The sequence below is a fragment of the Crocodylus siamensis genome, chromosome 5 (assembly GCF_052110815.1).
Source record: "Crocodylus siamensis isolate JL-2025a chromosome 5, ASM5211081v1, whole genome shotgun sequence".
In the NCBI taxonomy this organism is placed as follows: domain Eukaryota; kingdom Metazoa; phylum Chordata; order Crocodylia; family Crocodylidae; genus Crocodylus; species Crocodylus siamensis.
Window position 1 is genome coordinate 12,374,064 of NC_143399.1, and position 16,227 is coordinate 12,390,290.

The 16,227-nt window shown below is 41.5% G+C and overlaps 1 protein-coding gene across 18 annotated transcripts in view; it reads right to left on the minus strand.

The window, feature by feature from the left end:
* DAB1 (DAB adaptor protein 1) overlaps positions 1 to 16,227 on the minus strand; it is a 774,457-nt gene that overhangs the window by 54,476 nt on the left and 703,754 nt on the right. For 9 of the 18 annotated variants that reach the window (XM_090048698.1, XM_090048696.1, XM_090048702.1 and 6 more), the window contains 5 exons: positions 15,072 to 15,203; positions 14,351 to 14,470; positions 13,707 to 13,745; positions 11,679 to 11,744; positions 5,740 to 5,799 (listed from right to left, as the gene is read on the minus strand). In XM_090048698.1, coding sequence (XP_089904824.1) covers positions 5,740 to 5,799; positions 11,679 to 11,744; positions 13,707 to 13,745; positions 14,351 to 14,470; positions 15,072 to 15,203 — 417 coding nt within the window. The remainder of the gene's footprint in view (positions 1 to 5,739; positions 5,800 to 11,678; positions 11,745 to 13,706; positions 13,746 to 14,350; positions 14,471 to 15,071; positions 15,204 to 16,227) is intronic. The other 9 variants (XM_090048712.1, XM_090048708.1, XM_090048711.1 and 6 more) reach the window with 6 other exon arrangements.

Here is a 16,227-nt window from a genome sequence, read left to right on the forward strand (position 1 = left end):
GGATCTACAGTGCATTGCAGGACAAAAAAGTATGTGTCTAAATGCCCGCAGTGTCAGACAAGGTGACGTGCTTACCGGCCATGCAGCACAGAACTGGGTACCAAGAGGTTTGCGTTCTCTTACTTGAGGTAGAGACATTCGAACAGCCTGAGGTGGAATCGATCAAACCTATGTGGGTTTCTCCAAGCTGCATGGGTTGGATTGGGAGCTAACAGAACACATGTTCCCCTTTGGTGGGGTGCAAGGGGGGCGGGCATGCCCGCCCCGACCAGGTTTGGGGCACTCCTGCATGCCTCCCAGCATGCTGAGACTGCTAAGTGCAGCTGAGCGGGAGCCACTCCTGATTGGTTGTTAGGCACATGCTCTCACCCCCCGGATGTCACTGCAGACACTCCTCCAGGTCCAACCCTAGGTTTCCAGGAAAGCCACACGTGAATCACCGTGGTACACTCCGTGTCCCCAGCTTCCAGCTGGGTGTGCAATCGTGACGCGCTCCAGGGCTCTCCTGGAAGCCTATGGCTCGAAGTGGGTCCAGTGACAGCAAGGTGTTGGGCGGGGGGGGGGGGTGTGCCTAGCAGCCAATCAGTGGTGGCCCAGGCACTCGTAGGATGAAGGATTGTGCTTCTTGGCTGCCGCTGGTGCTGAGCTAGAGGGACATGATCCTTCCTTCTACAGAGTGCCCTGTCCCCAATGCCCAGCACAAGCCTGTCAGGCTGCCGGGCACATCTTGCTGGAGCTTGGCACCAGCAGCAGCTGACAAAATGTACCCAGCAGCCCATGAGGCTTGCGTCATGCAGCATGGATGGGGGCACTCACTAGAGGGAAAGACTAGACCCCTCAGAGCTCAGCACCAGTGGCAGAGGAGGGGCCTGATCCTTCCTTCTACAGAGCACCCCTGTCTGCACTGCCTGGCACAAGCCTACTGAGCTGCTGGGCCCATCCTGGTCGCTGCTGCTGGTGCCGAGCTCCAGGGGGCCCAATCCTTCTATGAAGCAACCTCGTCTACACCACCTGGTGCAAGCCTCCCTTCCCTGCTCTCTAGCCACCTGTCTATATCTGTGCTGGCTTAGACCTGTGACTGCCTCGAGCAGCCAAGCACCTGGCAAATCCTAGCATATCTCCTTGTGTAGGGGGGCTGGTGGGGAGGGTGGTCTGCCACAAAGGCACCTAGGATACTGGAGGACAGTGACCCAACATAAACTGATAGGGGATCTGGTACAGAAGTTCGTTGGACTGGTCTAACCTAAATCGATTAAGTCCGATACCTCATCACTCCAGGTCTATCCTGGACTGGATTCCACCATTTTTATACCAGTCTATGTTTCCCAAATTTCTATTCTGTTATGGGTGTCATCTGGTTTTCAGTCACGTATGCTAGTTTATGTGTAATGGCTATACCTGGCCCTAATGACACTACTTCTGTGAGTTTAAGAACATCAGCACTTCTCATAGTGTTTCATTTTCACCATTTTTAATTGGGGCTAATGACACCCAGATCATGTAGATGCCATGAGGTTTGATCTTATAAAATACAGTTATCTTCTGACAGAAGATGTTGCAAAGAATTTCCATCCCAGCCTCACCCATGTCTCTTTTACCAGTTTTTTTCTTTGTCATTGTCTTCTTACCAGTCTATCACTCCAGTTGTTAAGCAACCAGCTCTACCAGTGTGATTTGGACCAGGTGGCTCAACCTCTCTTCATTATTTTAAGCACTGACCTCATGGCAGAGGGGCAGGGACTAGAGAGCTGTCGCTCTCTGAGTTGACCAGTGATGCTTTTTAAATTGGCTGGTTAGCCTTAAACAACACCTGCCCTGATTGGACCTGGCAGGTGTGGTCAGAAAAGTTTATTTAAAAGCTTCCTTCTTCCTGGAGGGGGGGAGGCATTTTTTCAAGGGGGGAGGGGGCACATGCGAGTAATTCACCAGGCAGAGAGACGGGTATCTCTGTGGAAACTCAGTGACACACCCTGAACTTCCTGCCTCCAGAGGAAAGCTCAGTCAGCCTCTGGATGATACCTGTGAGGTACTTACCGAAACCTACCTCAATATATACTGTGATATAGATGCATGCTCAATGGCTACTTAGCCACCCTGTTTGCTCTAAGGTTGTTGTTTGATTCTTCTTTAACCTGTACCATTCCCCAAGCCTTCCCTCTTTAACCAATAAAGTTCTTCACTATACATAGCATGGTGCACTGGCTGGGAGAGGGACTGGGCTATGACTTGGTGCCCCCTTGCTCTGACTAAGGGAAGCTACTTTTTGTGCTTTAGGCTAAAGGAAGCACCCCAATTTTTCACAGTGGGTTAAGTATCCTCAAGGTCTACAAGGCCTGTGTACCTCAGGGGACACGGGGCCATAGACAGACTAGATCCCCTGGTGGTGGCGGCAATACCCCTAGGCTGGCGTGTGTGCTCAGGCAAGGGGGTTGGCTAGATGTGAGTCGCACCTGGGGGTACTTGGAGCTTAGTAGGTGGTCAGGTGCAGTGAGGTAGGTGGCTCAGCACAGGAACACCCCATACTGGCCCGCCACAGATGCTACTGAAGTATTATGATAGTATATTGTTTTATTATGGTTGTCTCAAAGTCTAAACAACAATAATTAATTAAGCTTTATGAAACCACCATCAGGTTGTCATCATAATCCTTGTTCAGCCAGGATGACAAATGTATAGCAATCCAAATTACATATTAATGAGATTTAGGTTCACTAAGTGTCTACATGAATTTAAAAAACATGAGTCATGCACCTATCTCACTTTTGAAAACTTTAGCTTACGTGACTTGTATAAGGTCATGCAGAACTGTCTGAAGCAAAACTGAACAAACCAAGGGAGATGTGCCTTTCAAGCACATGTTCTAACAATCACTGCTTTTTAGTTAAATAACCACAATAGAAAAAAACTACTGGAATTTGGAAATGAATTGTTGTCTAGACTATCTAGCCAACCCAATTAGAGGCAGCAAAATCTAGTGCATTTTTATGGAGTGGTGTGTAGAAAGTCAGAAGAGGGAATCCACAACGCCAAAAACCTATGAGAAGCCAGAACTATTCCTCTCTTTCAGCCTTTAAGAAATTAATCGAAGCAAGGTCTACTAATAAAGAAAGTGTCCTTGTATGTCTAAATCAGGTATAGGCTGCTCAGTAATTTAGGCACAAATTGAATTTTAGAGGTTTATATAATAGGGGCAGCAATAAATTGAAAAAAATGATACCACGTGTCTCAATGACAAAGTCTCGCATGCAGAAGGATGAGTAATAAAACCAGATGGGAAGTTGAATATTACATAAATTTAACAACTGCTTCAGTTTTCCATTTTATATACCAATAGAAAGGTGAGACACGATCACAGATGCTTATACTCAGTTAATGCCTCTTTTTTCCTTCTTTTCCACTTTAAGATAAAGTATGCAGTAGCACTGTGGCTGTGGGGATCTAATCATTTCTAATTTTAGTGAAACAAAGTTTATAACTAACTTCATAGAGATGAGAACAGAGGTACAGTAAAAGCTCTGTTATCTGGCATCCCCTGGGAACAGGGGATGCCGGATAACAAAATATGCCGGTTAATTGAACGACCCTGGCTGCCGCGTCTCATGCTGCGTCTGGGGCATCCCCCTGCCCCTCCCGCAACATTGCTACTGACAGAGAGGTGGATCCCGCACAGCGCCACGCAGCCTGTTATGCCCCTGGGCTGCGGGGGGCTAGGCAGCGCAGGCTGCTTTGCCCCGAGCCATGGGGGCTCAGAGAAACCCGAAGTGTCACAGTGGGCACTTCCAGTTTCACTTTATCTTACAAGCCGGCATGCCGGTTTGTGGAGCATGCCAGCTTGTAAAGATGCCGGATAACAGAACTTTTACTGTGTATCAATTCTACAAGCTGAAGCTAGAGACCAGCATGTTAATAAAATCATGCTCTTTACCAGAGCCGTCTAAATGCACAGGTGTGTGCAAACATACTAGCAAGTATATTGTACAGTCTTTCACATAACTGGCACCCAAAGCAGAATCTCACCATAAAATCTGAAATGCCATCAATAGGCCAAAAGAGTGTATCAGCATTGTTCCAATTAGAAACGTTCACAGAGGACATTCCAGCACTGCACTGCAAAAAATTTATAGCTATTTCTTGCCCACAACCACCTTAATTAATTATGCAGCATGAACTGTCTTACCATAATTTGCTTCACAACAAGCTGATCTCTCACTCCCCATAGTGAACTATTATAAAATGTTTAAGGTGAGCTTTATTTTTGATTGTTGTACATGCCAATGCAGTCTGGGGTTCTGAAAATATCACTACTGTATTAGGAAGCTTCTCAGCAGTGCTATGGTACTTCCTGTATCTGAGCTAGCTCAGTTATGTCTATGCTACCACACATCCACTTCTTCTCGAATATGTAGATTCTCCTATTCTTACACAATAAACATGACTGGTTTTCCTTCGTTTTTCTATACTCTTGCAAACTCCTATTCAAAACACTTTTCCCACCAAGCCTGCAAGAGTAAACTATTTTGCAGACTTTTAATGTCCAAATATAAATGCGAATCAAACCAATGCAAGCCTCACTTCAGCACAAACAAAATCTTATTAAAGCCTCTGTCTTCCAGTGCCTCTTAATTATGTGCCCCCAGCCTCTGCCACATTAATTTAGGGAAAAGTGTGCCAATTCTCCAGTACCTTGCACTGTAGTCACTTAGGGAAAGATAATGTTGAAAGACTATCATTTTGATTTGGTAGCATTTTATAACCATGAGTGCAACTGCTCAACTAACCGGTAGACCAAGGAGCAAATGAGTCAAAGCACTTACTGCAGTGTGCAAATAGAAGTAAAGGATTTTGCTGGTAAAAACCATGAAAGAAAGGTGCTATATATACAGCAATTATTCTCTTGTTTGGGGTATCTGTTGAGCAAGGGCCTTGACTATTTCCTTTTTTGGAGTTGCATACAGTTTTCCATACCAGTGATAATTACACATATCTCTACACTACAATTATATAGTGGTTATGATGTTAAGTTGCTGCAGAGGTTAGTTTTATTGGAAAAATAATTGCTTTTCTGTCCTAAATTTTAAGTGGAATTTTCTATGGCTTTTCAATTTAAAGAACTGTAATTTTTATGCAAATTCCTGATGTTTTATCTCTGTCTAATTTGAAGCTGCTCGTGCATTCTTTGCACATCAGCATATTGTATTTGCCAAGGAAGATTCTGAAAGGGCTGCAGATGTTGCATCTGCAGTGTCACCACAGGGGACAGAGGGAAAGAGTTCTGTGGATGCTCATCATGCCTCTTCCTAATGCTAATTTGTGCTTAAATTCCACTCTTGTCAGTATCTGCATCCACTGCTGTCCTTCGTTTCGTGAAAACTTTCATACACTGTACAGTTTGAATTATAAATATGGAAGAAGGAAATGCAGTCCCCACCCACTTAGCATGGACCAATGCACAGTAGCTATATAAGTATGTCTCATTACAAGTCGTGAGTTTTGGTTAGGAGGAAAAGGGTGAACACGGATGAAAATGGTAGAGGGAATTTAGATGTTTGAATGAGGCGGTCTTCAGCAAATTAGTACATATTAAGGACCCCATAACAAAAGGCTCAACAAGGCATCCTGGTGGATTTGAACTGGTCAGTGAACACTGTGATATTATAAGGAATACCCCATATGATACAAAAATGATCTACACCAAAGCAGATATCATCTCAGCTGCATATAATCAGGGAAAATACTTACACTTACAGGTTGACTTTTTGGCACATCATAAACACCTTCCTTTTTTTGGCTGGTAGGAACCTGTAATGGTAAATCAAAAACAGTCATCTTTCAAGTAGGAGGTTGGAAAACTTCAAATTTATAGCCATAGTTTAACTTCAGAACACGACTTCATCACTTTCATGAATGAACTCAAGGAAGATCCCATTTAATTCAGGGGATGATATTAAATGGAGATGACCCCAAGGAGAAAAACACTGAATCTCAATTTTCACAACCCTAATTTCACTGTTGTTCAGAAATGAGGTTTTCATGTTGCCTATGATAGAGATAACGTGGTCTGGTATAAAATTTCATAAAGTCAATGGACATCTGGATCCCACTCCTACATAACAGATGTGTTTTTCTTTTTTTCTGAAGGGGTGGCAGGTGCAATGCAAGGGCCATACTTGGGCAGTGGGCCTCTCTTCCTCTATTGCTGACTTCAGAAATACAACTATCATTGTGGGAGAAGAAAATTTGACCTGCACCAGCACTGTCTCCTTCTTTCACATCATTTAATAAGGTTAGTCAACAAAAGTAATAGCTCATAGTAAGGGGCAGGCTGCCCTTCCGCTTCTATACACGGTTTGACCTAGCACTTACAGCCATAATTAAGCAGCTGTTGTCCTCTCAGGTCTCATACAAACACTCAGTTTCCCCTTGGAGAGTCACTGTTCTCCCAGGAGGAGCCACGAGTATACAGATGTTCGGGCTTTTCTCCCAGGGTAAAAATGGTTGTTCCAGGAAAAACATAACCTAATGCTTAACAGTGAAACAGTGCTTGCTGTAGATTTACCAGTACTAGTACTACCTTTTCAATAAACTGGGATAACAGTGTAAGGGGTTAGAGTTTAGAAATTAATCAATTTAATTAATCTACTAGATACATTAATTCTCACAAATTAATGAGAAGTCTTGCATACAGGAGATATGGGAGACTCTAAACTACTGAAATTACAGTGGATTAATCCCACAGTTTTCTGATAAATTCATGGGAGGATTCCTATCTTATAGATTTAATAGATTTCATGGACATCAGGGCTGGAAGGGACTTCAAAGATCATCAAGTCCAGCCCCCTGCCCCAGGGGCAGGAAGTCAGCTGGGTCATAGGATCCCAGTAATGTAAGCATCCAAGCATTTCCTGAATGAGTCCAGAGTAGGTGCCTGTACCACTTCTGGCGGGGGTCTCTTCCAGGTCTTGGGAGCTTGGACTGCAAATACATTTTTCCTTATGTCCAGCCTATCTAATGAGCTGCAGCATAGTCTCCAATTCTGAATAGTCTAAGAGGATGGCAATTTCAACCATTCTTATTTTTAGAATGCCAACATTTTAGTATAATAGTTTCATTTTTCAAGGTACACCACTCATCTTACTTAACTAAGGATACACATGAGGAAAAAATTCCAAAAATACCCAGGGATTTAGGAGCACAAGTTCATTTGAGAGTGAATGAGACCTCAGAGAGAGTAGGAAAGAAGCCGGGCTGGAAGAAACCTCCAGAGGTCATTTTGCCCAACCCCTTGCCTGAGGCAGAATCATTCCTACCCAAACTACATTATACAAATCCATTGTCTAACTATTAGCAAAACTACACAGTCATCCCAGTCATCACCTGACACAGCTTTAAGATTTGTGCTCCTAAATTTTCCTAGAGGCCCTTTAAGGTCTCCTCCCCAATCATATCTTAAGAATGACCAAGGATAAGCATTTTTCACAGTTCTCTCAAAGTGCCCTCTTCTCATAACCCACAACAATAATCCAGCATATTCAAAGTGTAAAACTGGTAATGGTAGTGCAATTCTTTGTCGACTGAACTGACAACGCTTCCATCTGGGCACACTGGTAAGTCACAGTGTAAGATCAGAAGCCAAGAATCCTTATTTAATTAGTTGCTTTTAATTTTTTTCTTCCTTGAAAGAAGTACAAATAGTACCAGAGAAACTAATGTTAGACCATCTTCATTAAGGCATTTCTCTTTAATGAAAACCAATGCTGCCTAGCATTACTTCTTATTTTACTGACTTCCATAACAAGGCTATTTGATTAAGTAAAGGATGCATATATCAATTATTGAGGCCTGAGGTGTACCGCACTCAACTCGGTGTTCTAATCATACACTGCTCACTGAAAAAAAAAGAGGTGGTGGAGGAGTGGGGGGGAGAGAATTCGATCTTCACTGCTTTTGAGGGAGAAAATTATCCACTTAAACTCTTCCAGGAATCACAAATGGCATTGCACACCTGCTCAGCAGGCTCCTGCTCATCATATATTTTAAAAGAAACAGTGGTGTTTATGTACTGCATCATTATCCTACTCTTGTACCCGTGCTCTAGAACATTTCTACTATTTGTCCTTTCTTCCTCAACACCCAGATCTATACCTCAAGTATCCTTTGCCATAAATAAAACCAACTCTTCCTTTTTGGCCTCCCTTATTCAAGTTCTCCTCCTGATCCTGCTGCTTACAGTAATGATGGTTGTGTCACGGTTGACATTGAAGTTCAGATTCCACGTACTCCTAGCTCAAGGCTCTGAAGAGCGCAGAGCTAGCTTCTACCGCAGCTTTCTGATACTATGAACACAATTTTAATGAAAATATCATGGCAATCTTAACAAAAATATAAAAGTACAGACATTCACAACTTTAACAAAGTTTCCATTTGTCTAAAAAATAGAAGTGCGGGGGGGGGGACTTTTTTTTTTTATCAGAAATTCTTGTCACGTGAAATATTTCAACTAGTTTAACTCATGCTTCTGGACCTTTATTAATATCGTCTGTAAAGTCTGTAACAGTGTCCTCTTTACATTTCCCCTCTCTTCCTGTTCCAAGTCTTTTTTCTTTGCACATTTTCCATTACTCTTCTCTATCCTGGTACTATTATTCAGTTCTATCTTTGATATAATTCAAGACAAACATTATCACGTTTGTCTTGTATCGTAATACAACACTGTCTGAGCTCCTGCTGGGAATATTTTCCAAGTACTACTTTTCCCTTTTCACTTCATTTCTGTTGCCTTCCCTTTGCCCTCTCCTATCATCTACCCCCATATTTCAGTGTATATCTTAATAAGGAATCTAAACTCCTTAGAACAGGGACTGTGCCCTCTTCTTTAGCTCCAAAGTACAATAAACACCAGCGGTGCTAAATAAAAAGAAAAAAAATACATAATAAAAAAAAATAGCCCATTAGAAACCACACCAACACAAAAACAGATGTCATAAGAGCATGTTAGGAGAAGTCCACTACAGAGTAGGAGGATTGGCACATGCTTGTTGGTCTTATTTCACAGCGACTAGTACATTAGAAATAGCATGAGAGATGAAACAGAGTAGACAGAACAAGCAGCCAGAGAAACTTTGAAATAATATATCGGAGAAAGAAAATGAATAGAATAGGGGAAGGCTCATGCACAATGATATTAAACAACAGAACTGCAATAGTCATGTTTGATAGTCATGTCCCATCTTTAATCAATTGCTAGGCAGGAACCTGCTTACTCCTGGGGGTAAGGTCTTGGTACACCGGCTTACCAAAGAAAACAAAAGTAAAGGTGTGGCTATGAACATCATAAAAGACTGTGTAAGATACAAGAAACTTCTTACTGGGGGGCCAGATAGAACAGAAATGACCCAAAGTTAAGACATCACCAGGTTAAAACATCACTGTGGTCTACGTGGTATTTATATAGGTATTCAGGGATAATAAGGGTGTGCCATTTCAGAGTCTTGAAATGGAAGTTACCGAGGAGTTTGTGTACGAATGTGCAGGAATAATAAATATTTGGAGCTAGAAAACAGTTGGGAAAGAAGAAAGGAAATGGCTAATGTTATTAATAATGGTAGACTGGTGCGTTCTGAGTTAGCCAAGACCATGTAGGAGAAACAGCGTTCTCCAGTAATCCAAGCGTAAGCTCTAAGATGTGGGAAATCAAGATTTATAGCAACAAGGGAAATCATAAAGCGCAATGATATTAGAGTGCCAGTGGCCATGGGCAAATCTATTGTAGTGATACTTCAATCATTGTCAGCTGCAACAGATAACTAAATAAGATTCATAGTTAGGTAATCTCAGAATTTGCTGTATTCAAGGTAGCACCTACAGTAAATAGTGAAGTATAAGGGAACATTTCATCTATTGAGGTTATTGAATACATTTATCAGAAGTAAAAAAAAAAAAAAATCAGTACTTCCTTGCATGCCCTGTGGAAGGTAGCGCTTAACTATGCCCTGATGCTGCTGAATGAAGGTATGAGCAACTCACTGGTGACTTACAGAGGTGGCGGCAGCTCTTTTAGATAAGCCAAGTGATTATCACCTGTTTACCATCCTCTTTTTCCATATCATTATCCTCTTGTAACTGCTATCTTTTTTCACTCACATTCTCTAGGCCAATTTCTCCAAATGTTGAGTATGGTCTTGTTTCTATCCCCTCTGGAATGGAAACTGCTCGTGGTACCTCTGAGGCTTCTTCTTCCTCATTCTTCTTGACCTCAGAGCCTTGTCAGCTACCCTCAACCTCTTAGTGACCTATAGGTTCTCCTGCTTTGATGACCACATGTTAAAAAGCCTTTTGACTACATTTATTTGACAGTGGAGTTAGCATGTGAGCATAGGCAATGTACAGGTGGGGCACGGGGGAGCACAAGTCCCTCTGGGACTGGCCACTGCCAAAGCTGCCACTGGCTTCTGCGGACAATCACTGCTTGCCACCTGCTGCCCGCCCTTGCCTGCTGCCCGCCATGGCTGGCGGCATTTGTGGGTGGTCTCCGCTTGCCAACCCTGCCCCCCCCACTGCTGACACTGCCACCAGCTGCGAACGGTCCCCGCTTTCCACTATAGTGCCCTGCCAGTCTCAGGAGGCACCAGTTGTTCATGAATGTGAGCACAATCATGTCAATTAAGCAATGTTTTTTATGCAGTTGCTTTCCTAAAGTGGAACTATGCTTTCAGCAGCATGTGCCAGCTCATCTCCAACCAGAAAACACTATGGGCATTTTTCCACATGTTCCAGGGCTTGGGAGGGGGGGCACTTGAATTAAAGTAGCTCCAAGACCTGCTCTAATTAAAGGTCCCACAGTATCTCAAAGTGTGGCATCCCTGAACTTCAAAATGGTGGCGGGGGTGCTTTAACTAACGCTCATTGAATGAGCATTAGTTAAAGCGCCCCGACCACCATTTTGAAGTGCACGGACACTAATACACAAGACACAAAGGCTGCTGGAAGCATGCTAATTAACATTAACATGAGCTGTGATTATAGAGCAGCGGAGCAGCCTCCCTACATGTCTACGAGCACCCTATGTATGCAGGAAAATATGAGTATCTTCAGTGGCTTAGCAGGCCTTGGACTAGCTGCCTACTTACCATGTTTTAATTATCATTTGAAAATCAACAAAGATCAAGGAGTTTAGATAAACCAGGAACTAATGAGCTTAATGATCAAATTAGAGGATTTACAGGACACTAATTCCCAGCCTCTTACTTGTTTTTCCTTCTCTTCCCCATTTTACTCCTTTGTCTTCTGGCCTAGATACCATCCGAAGCACTTGACCTGATATAGCTGGAGTTTCACAGCATTTACTATCCCACTTTTTCAAAGAGCAATTAAAGAAGCTTCAGAAAAAAAGAAAAAAAACAGGAAGCGACTGTTTAATGTGTGGTATGGAATACACAATGTTTAGGGCCCTACATAATTGATAAAGTTGATACATCTTGAGAAGGCTGAAAAGAGAAATGAATGAATAGAGTAGTCATGCTGAGACTGGGGAAATTATTTATTTAGCTTGACTGAGGATGAAATTTCAGACATTTGTGTGATGAATGAAAACTAATAAAAGTGAATTCCAGCATATGAAATGTGCTTGGCTAAATGTTTGCATGGGATGCGATGGAAACAAATAGGTAGCAATTTTATACCTGGTAAATGTTTTCTTCTGTTTCAGGCTCACGGATTGGCTCATGTCCAGCCTCAAACACAATGTACTATTACATCAGCAGCCAAAGAGGAAAGATGAAACAGAAAGGAAAAAAAGGCAATTTGGAATTCCAGATTTAAAAAAAAAAAAAAAAGCAGGCAGGGCATTAAAGAAACAAGCTCAAAGTATAGTTTGGCACAAGGATATCTGGTTTGCTGGAAACCACGGTGTTATGTTGTTTTATTTTTAATGAAAGAGCAATAAAGCAGACCTGATACTCCTTTAATGAACATTAGATGAACTTCCTGTGGCATTTGCACTAGGGATACAGCCTGACGCCCAATCTGGATCCTACTCAAAATCACTGAGAATTTTGCCAGAAACTTCATTGGGCAAGACGCCTCTGGCTGCATAATCATTAGTTTTCCACACGTGTTTTAGCTGCGAATAAAACAGCTGCCCAAATTCGGAGAACACGTTGGTGTTTAACTAACCAGTTTCACAGTAGCAGTCTGCCACTTCACTTAACTTCTTTAGTTTAAGTTTTTCAAAATATCATTCTTGGCCAAGTTCTCCAAAAGTGAATAGTGACTTGTGATGGTGCAACTGGAGTGCCTCAGGCAAGTCCCCTAAAGGGGGGCAGATTTTCACAAAGACTTGAACACATTCTTTGTGCGTCTGGCTGTTGGAAAGAGTTTCAAGTCAACGTGCCAAAATGGAGACCGACAAAATCTCGAGTTATTCTTGGAAACTGCAATTAGCTGCAATTGTAGAATCAGGTCATGCTATTAGAATCTTTTTTGTTCAGCAAGAGAAAAATAATCTGGGACTAACTATGGTTAAATTGCTCCCAAGAGTTTCTCCAAGAAGACTGAACAGCTGTACGTTTTCCCCTGGCTTAACTCCTCCTGGGGTCCAGAAGGAGTGGAGCCAGGGGAAAGGCTCCCATGCCTGAGACTTAGGTCACCCTGGTCTGGAGAAGACATGGGGGTAGTTGTTCCCACTCCTCTGCAGACCTGCCAACTACTCCCTGCCTGCTTCTCATTGCAGAGGTCCTGGTGTGAGAAGCTGGCAGGACTCTGTTAGATCCTCTGCTTGGCTCTGGACTGGAGGGAAGGGAGACGCAGGGAACTGGGATCAGGGAGGCTCTCACTTGTGTAGTGGGCACAGCTCCATGTTTTCCTACACCAGTCTCAGGTATGTGGAGCTGGTGGGGTCTTTGCCCCACTGCTCCATCCCCTCGATTCCCCAGTACCAAAAGCCAAGTAGAGGGAGCAGTGCTGCGAGACTCTGGCCTGCTTTTTACCCGTGTGTCCCCAAAGTGAGAAGCGGGCAGGGGGGTTGTACTGGTGCACCCTCCGCTCTACTCCTTTAGACTGGGAGCAGAGTGGAGGAGCAGCTGCTCTGGGCAGGGGCTTTGCCATGCTGCTCCCTTTCCCTCCAGGAGGGGAAGGGAACAGGAAGGCACAACTCCCAGCCCCTTCCCCAAGCCAGTGCTCCCTCTGCCCTGCTCCCAGGGCCCCCAGTTCCCAAGACCCTGGTTTGGGGCTGGTGCAAAAAGTTATTTCCACTGCTCCATTTCCCCCACTGAAGACCAGGGGGAATAGACCAGGCACTGCCCCCTTTGCCTTCTCTAGCCTGGGGTCAACTAAGAAGGCAGGGCAGGGGGGCAGCTGCACACTGGACATTTGTACCGCTCCCTTTCCCAGAATTTGTATCTGTACAAATGAATGTCTGCTCATGGCCTAGGTTATTGTAGTCAATTCGATACAGTTTTTTTTAACACAAGTATTACATTTTGAACAAGCACTTAAGCTTTCCTTCCTCTGTCATAATATTAGCATTATTACTTAGAGCTTTTCTCTAGTAAATATTTCGCTTTATGTTGAAGGTTTTATAGCTCCTTTTAAATTGATATCTCAATAAACTTTTGCAACACCTAGTTACAAGGTTTGGCTGTGTTTGAAAATAAAAGAACATATTTGCAATCATTTCTGAAACTCTGAGTCTGTGCAGCTTCAGAAATTACCTGGTATACAGGATCTTCTACATCTTCTTCCAAAATTGTCTACAACAAAGTAAGAGGACAGGCAGTAAAAGCAAAGAGCATAAACAGCACAGATATGAGAATTACATTCAGAAGTTAAAGGACAGCAAAAAAAAAAATCTGTTCATTATACAGGAAAAATTGATTTTTTCTTTTTTAGTTTATAGATAGTGTTGGCATTACTGTACAGGATAACTTTTAATCAAAGCTGCAGCATGTTTGATTTAATTTAAACAGATGCATTTAGAAAGAAATTCAATCTGCACTAAAATTAGTAGTCGCTCTTAAAACTGACCTACCACACATTGATTTTCACTAAAATTTGCATACTGAATTTAAAGGAATACTTTTCATGGGAAATGAGTGGATCATTTCAGTTTGCTGAGGTTTTTTGTCGTACGCAGTTATATGGTTTTCACCAGTGTTTCAATCCTACTTCTGAGACAGAGCTGCTAACTTCATATTTGTCCCTGCTGAGAATGATTCAGAAGAGTGCTGAGTACTGTTCAACACCCATTGAAGATAACAGGTGTTGAAAATGCTAACCATCTCTCAGAGGTGTTTTGGAGAAACACATCCCTCAGACCCACACTTTTTCTTGGCCACAGTTCAACTCCTCTAGGTACCTGGTACACTGCTTGTTCACACTGCTTGTCCTTTTGTGCCTTTTTTTCCATTTCTTCCCTTTGTTTCAATTCATAAATGAGCTGAAACAGATCTCGCAAGTCCAGAATTACAGGTTCAGCCTATTGAAGCAAAAAAGTAAAGTTTTAATAAAGGAAAGTGGCCTTTTCTCCTGTGCTGTTGATACAGCAGTTATATTTATCTTTAAAGGGAAGGAACTTCACACTGAATTAATTTCTACCTTGTTTATATTAGTTTAGCAAATTGCATCCAGGCTAAGGTTCATTTCTATAAAACTAATTATATTTGCAGATTAATGATAATTATGATTATGAGTATAAAAGAAATTGCTTATATTTATTAGTGGTTTCTAATACAATGAAATTAGGGTAGACTTTATGCAAAGTAGCTATTTGGTTTCTATCATTTTCTGTTTAAATGAGTCTATGAACATAACTAAACTTATTTGTATTCAGTCTATGTATTGAGTTTAATTAGAAAAGAAAATAATTACTAATTAGAAAGAATACATCAAGAAAAATTGAGAAGGGTATAGTACATTCCCTTCTTCCCAGTAATCTGGTAATCTGCCATGTAAGAACATCTATGCAGACACTTCTGTTAGCATAATATATTGCACAATGTCCTTTTCAACAGCAAGATTATAGACGTAACTTTCAAATCGAGTTAAACTATAGAAAAGTACAAGGATCTGATACTTACTGCCTGTGCTGTTTTTATTGCCACAAATCTATGATTTCCCTCTTTTCCACACACATATCCAAATGCTCGGTGGTCTGTGATATCCTTTGCAATATATGAAATTTCATGAACTGCATGATGGTGCTGGAGTAGCTATTAAAAAAAGCACAATAAGATACATCTATCAAAACATTCCATTTAAGCTATAATTTTATTCTCATCGAGACGTACATTTTACCTATCATTTGATATACCTATTGAATTGAAAACACCTGGTGTCAAAATGAGTAATTGTGTTTGGAAAGTGCTCTCTTTAGGCCTGGTATTTTTAAATTCTGTAACCAAAATAAGATTTGCTTTAATGTTTTGAATAAATGTTTCTTCCAATACCTTATGATAAAACATATTACATTATCTTTATTGAATTATCATCTAGTTACTTTGTATAAAAGCACTCTAAGTACTAAATTCTTAAGATTTAGAAAATGAAAAGTAGTATGTCTCTATCAACTATATCAGTTATGGCCTGCAGCCGACTGGTGGATTCATGAAGAATGAAACTCGTGCCAGTATTGGCAAACCTTTTACCTACCCAATCGGAACAGGCTCAGACTACAAATAGTATCTGGGGAATTTTACTTAGAGTAATAGCAAAACTTAAAAAAATATTTCTCCCCCAAAAGCTCATGAATATGGACATTTTCCTGCTGAAATGCTACCTATTCACATTATATTTATGAATCCCTCTTTTTGGTTTTTTTTAAAAGCTTAATTTCACTCAAAATACATTTTTGGTTTGAAAATGAATTCTTTTTAGTTGAAAATAGTCCCTTTTATTAGGAAAATGTGTGGGTAATTTTGAAATTCAAGAATTGTGAACATTTTTAATACTTATGTTGATTCTAATACAGATTTAATACCCATATCTTGTTTAACATCCTTCTTAAATAAAAAAAGACTTTAAAACCCAGTTACAGAAGTTAAGTAAAGGTACAAGCAATTGTCTCCTTGTCCCAAAAATCACACAAATCTTTCAACCATAAAATGTTCTGTGTATCAAGCTAAAAGTACAAATGTATAGGTCATTTTCGCTCAACTATTTAAAGTGACCAGCAGCTGTACTAATATTGACTCCTTAAGTATAAATCAGGAAGGGCCAAAGTTTGCAACAACTGAT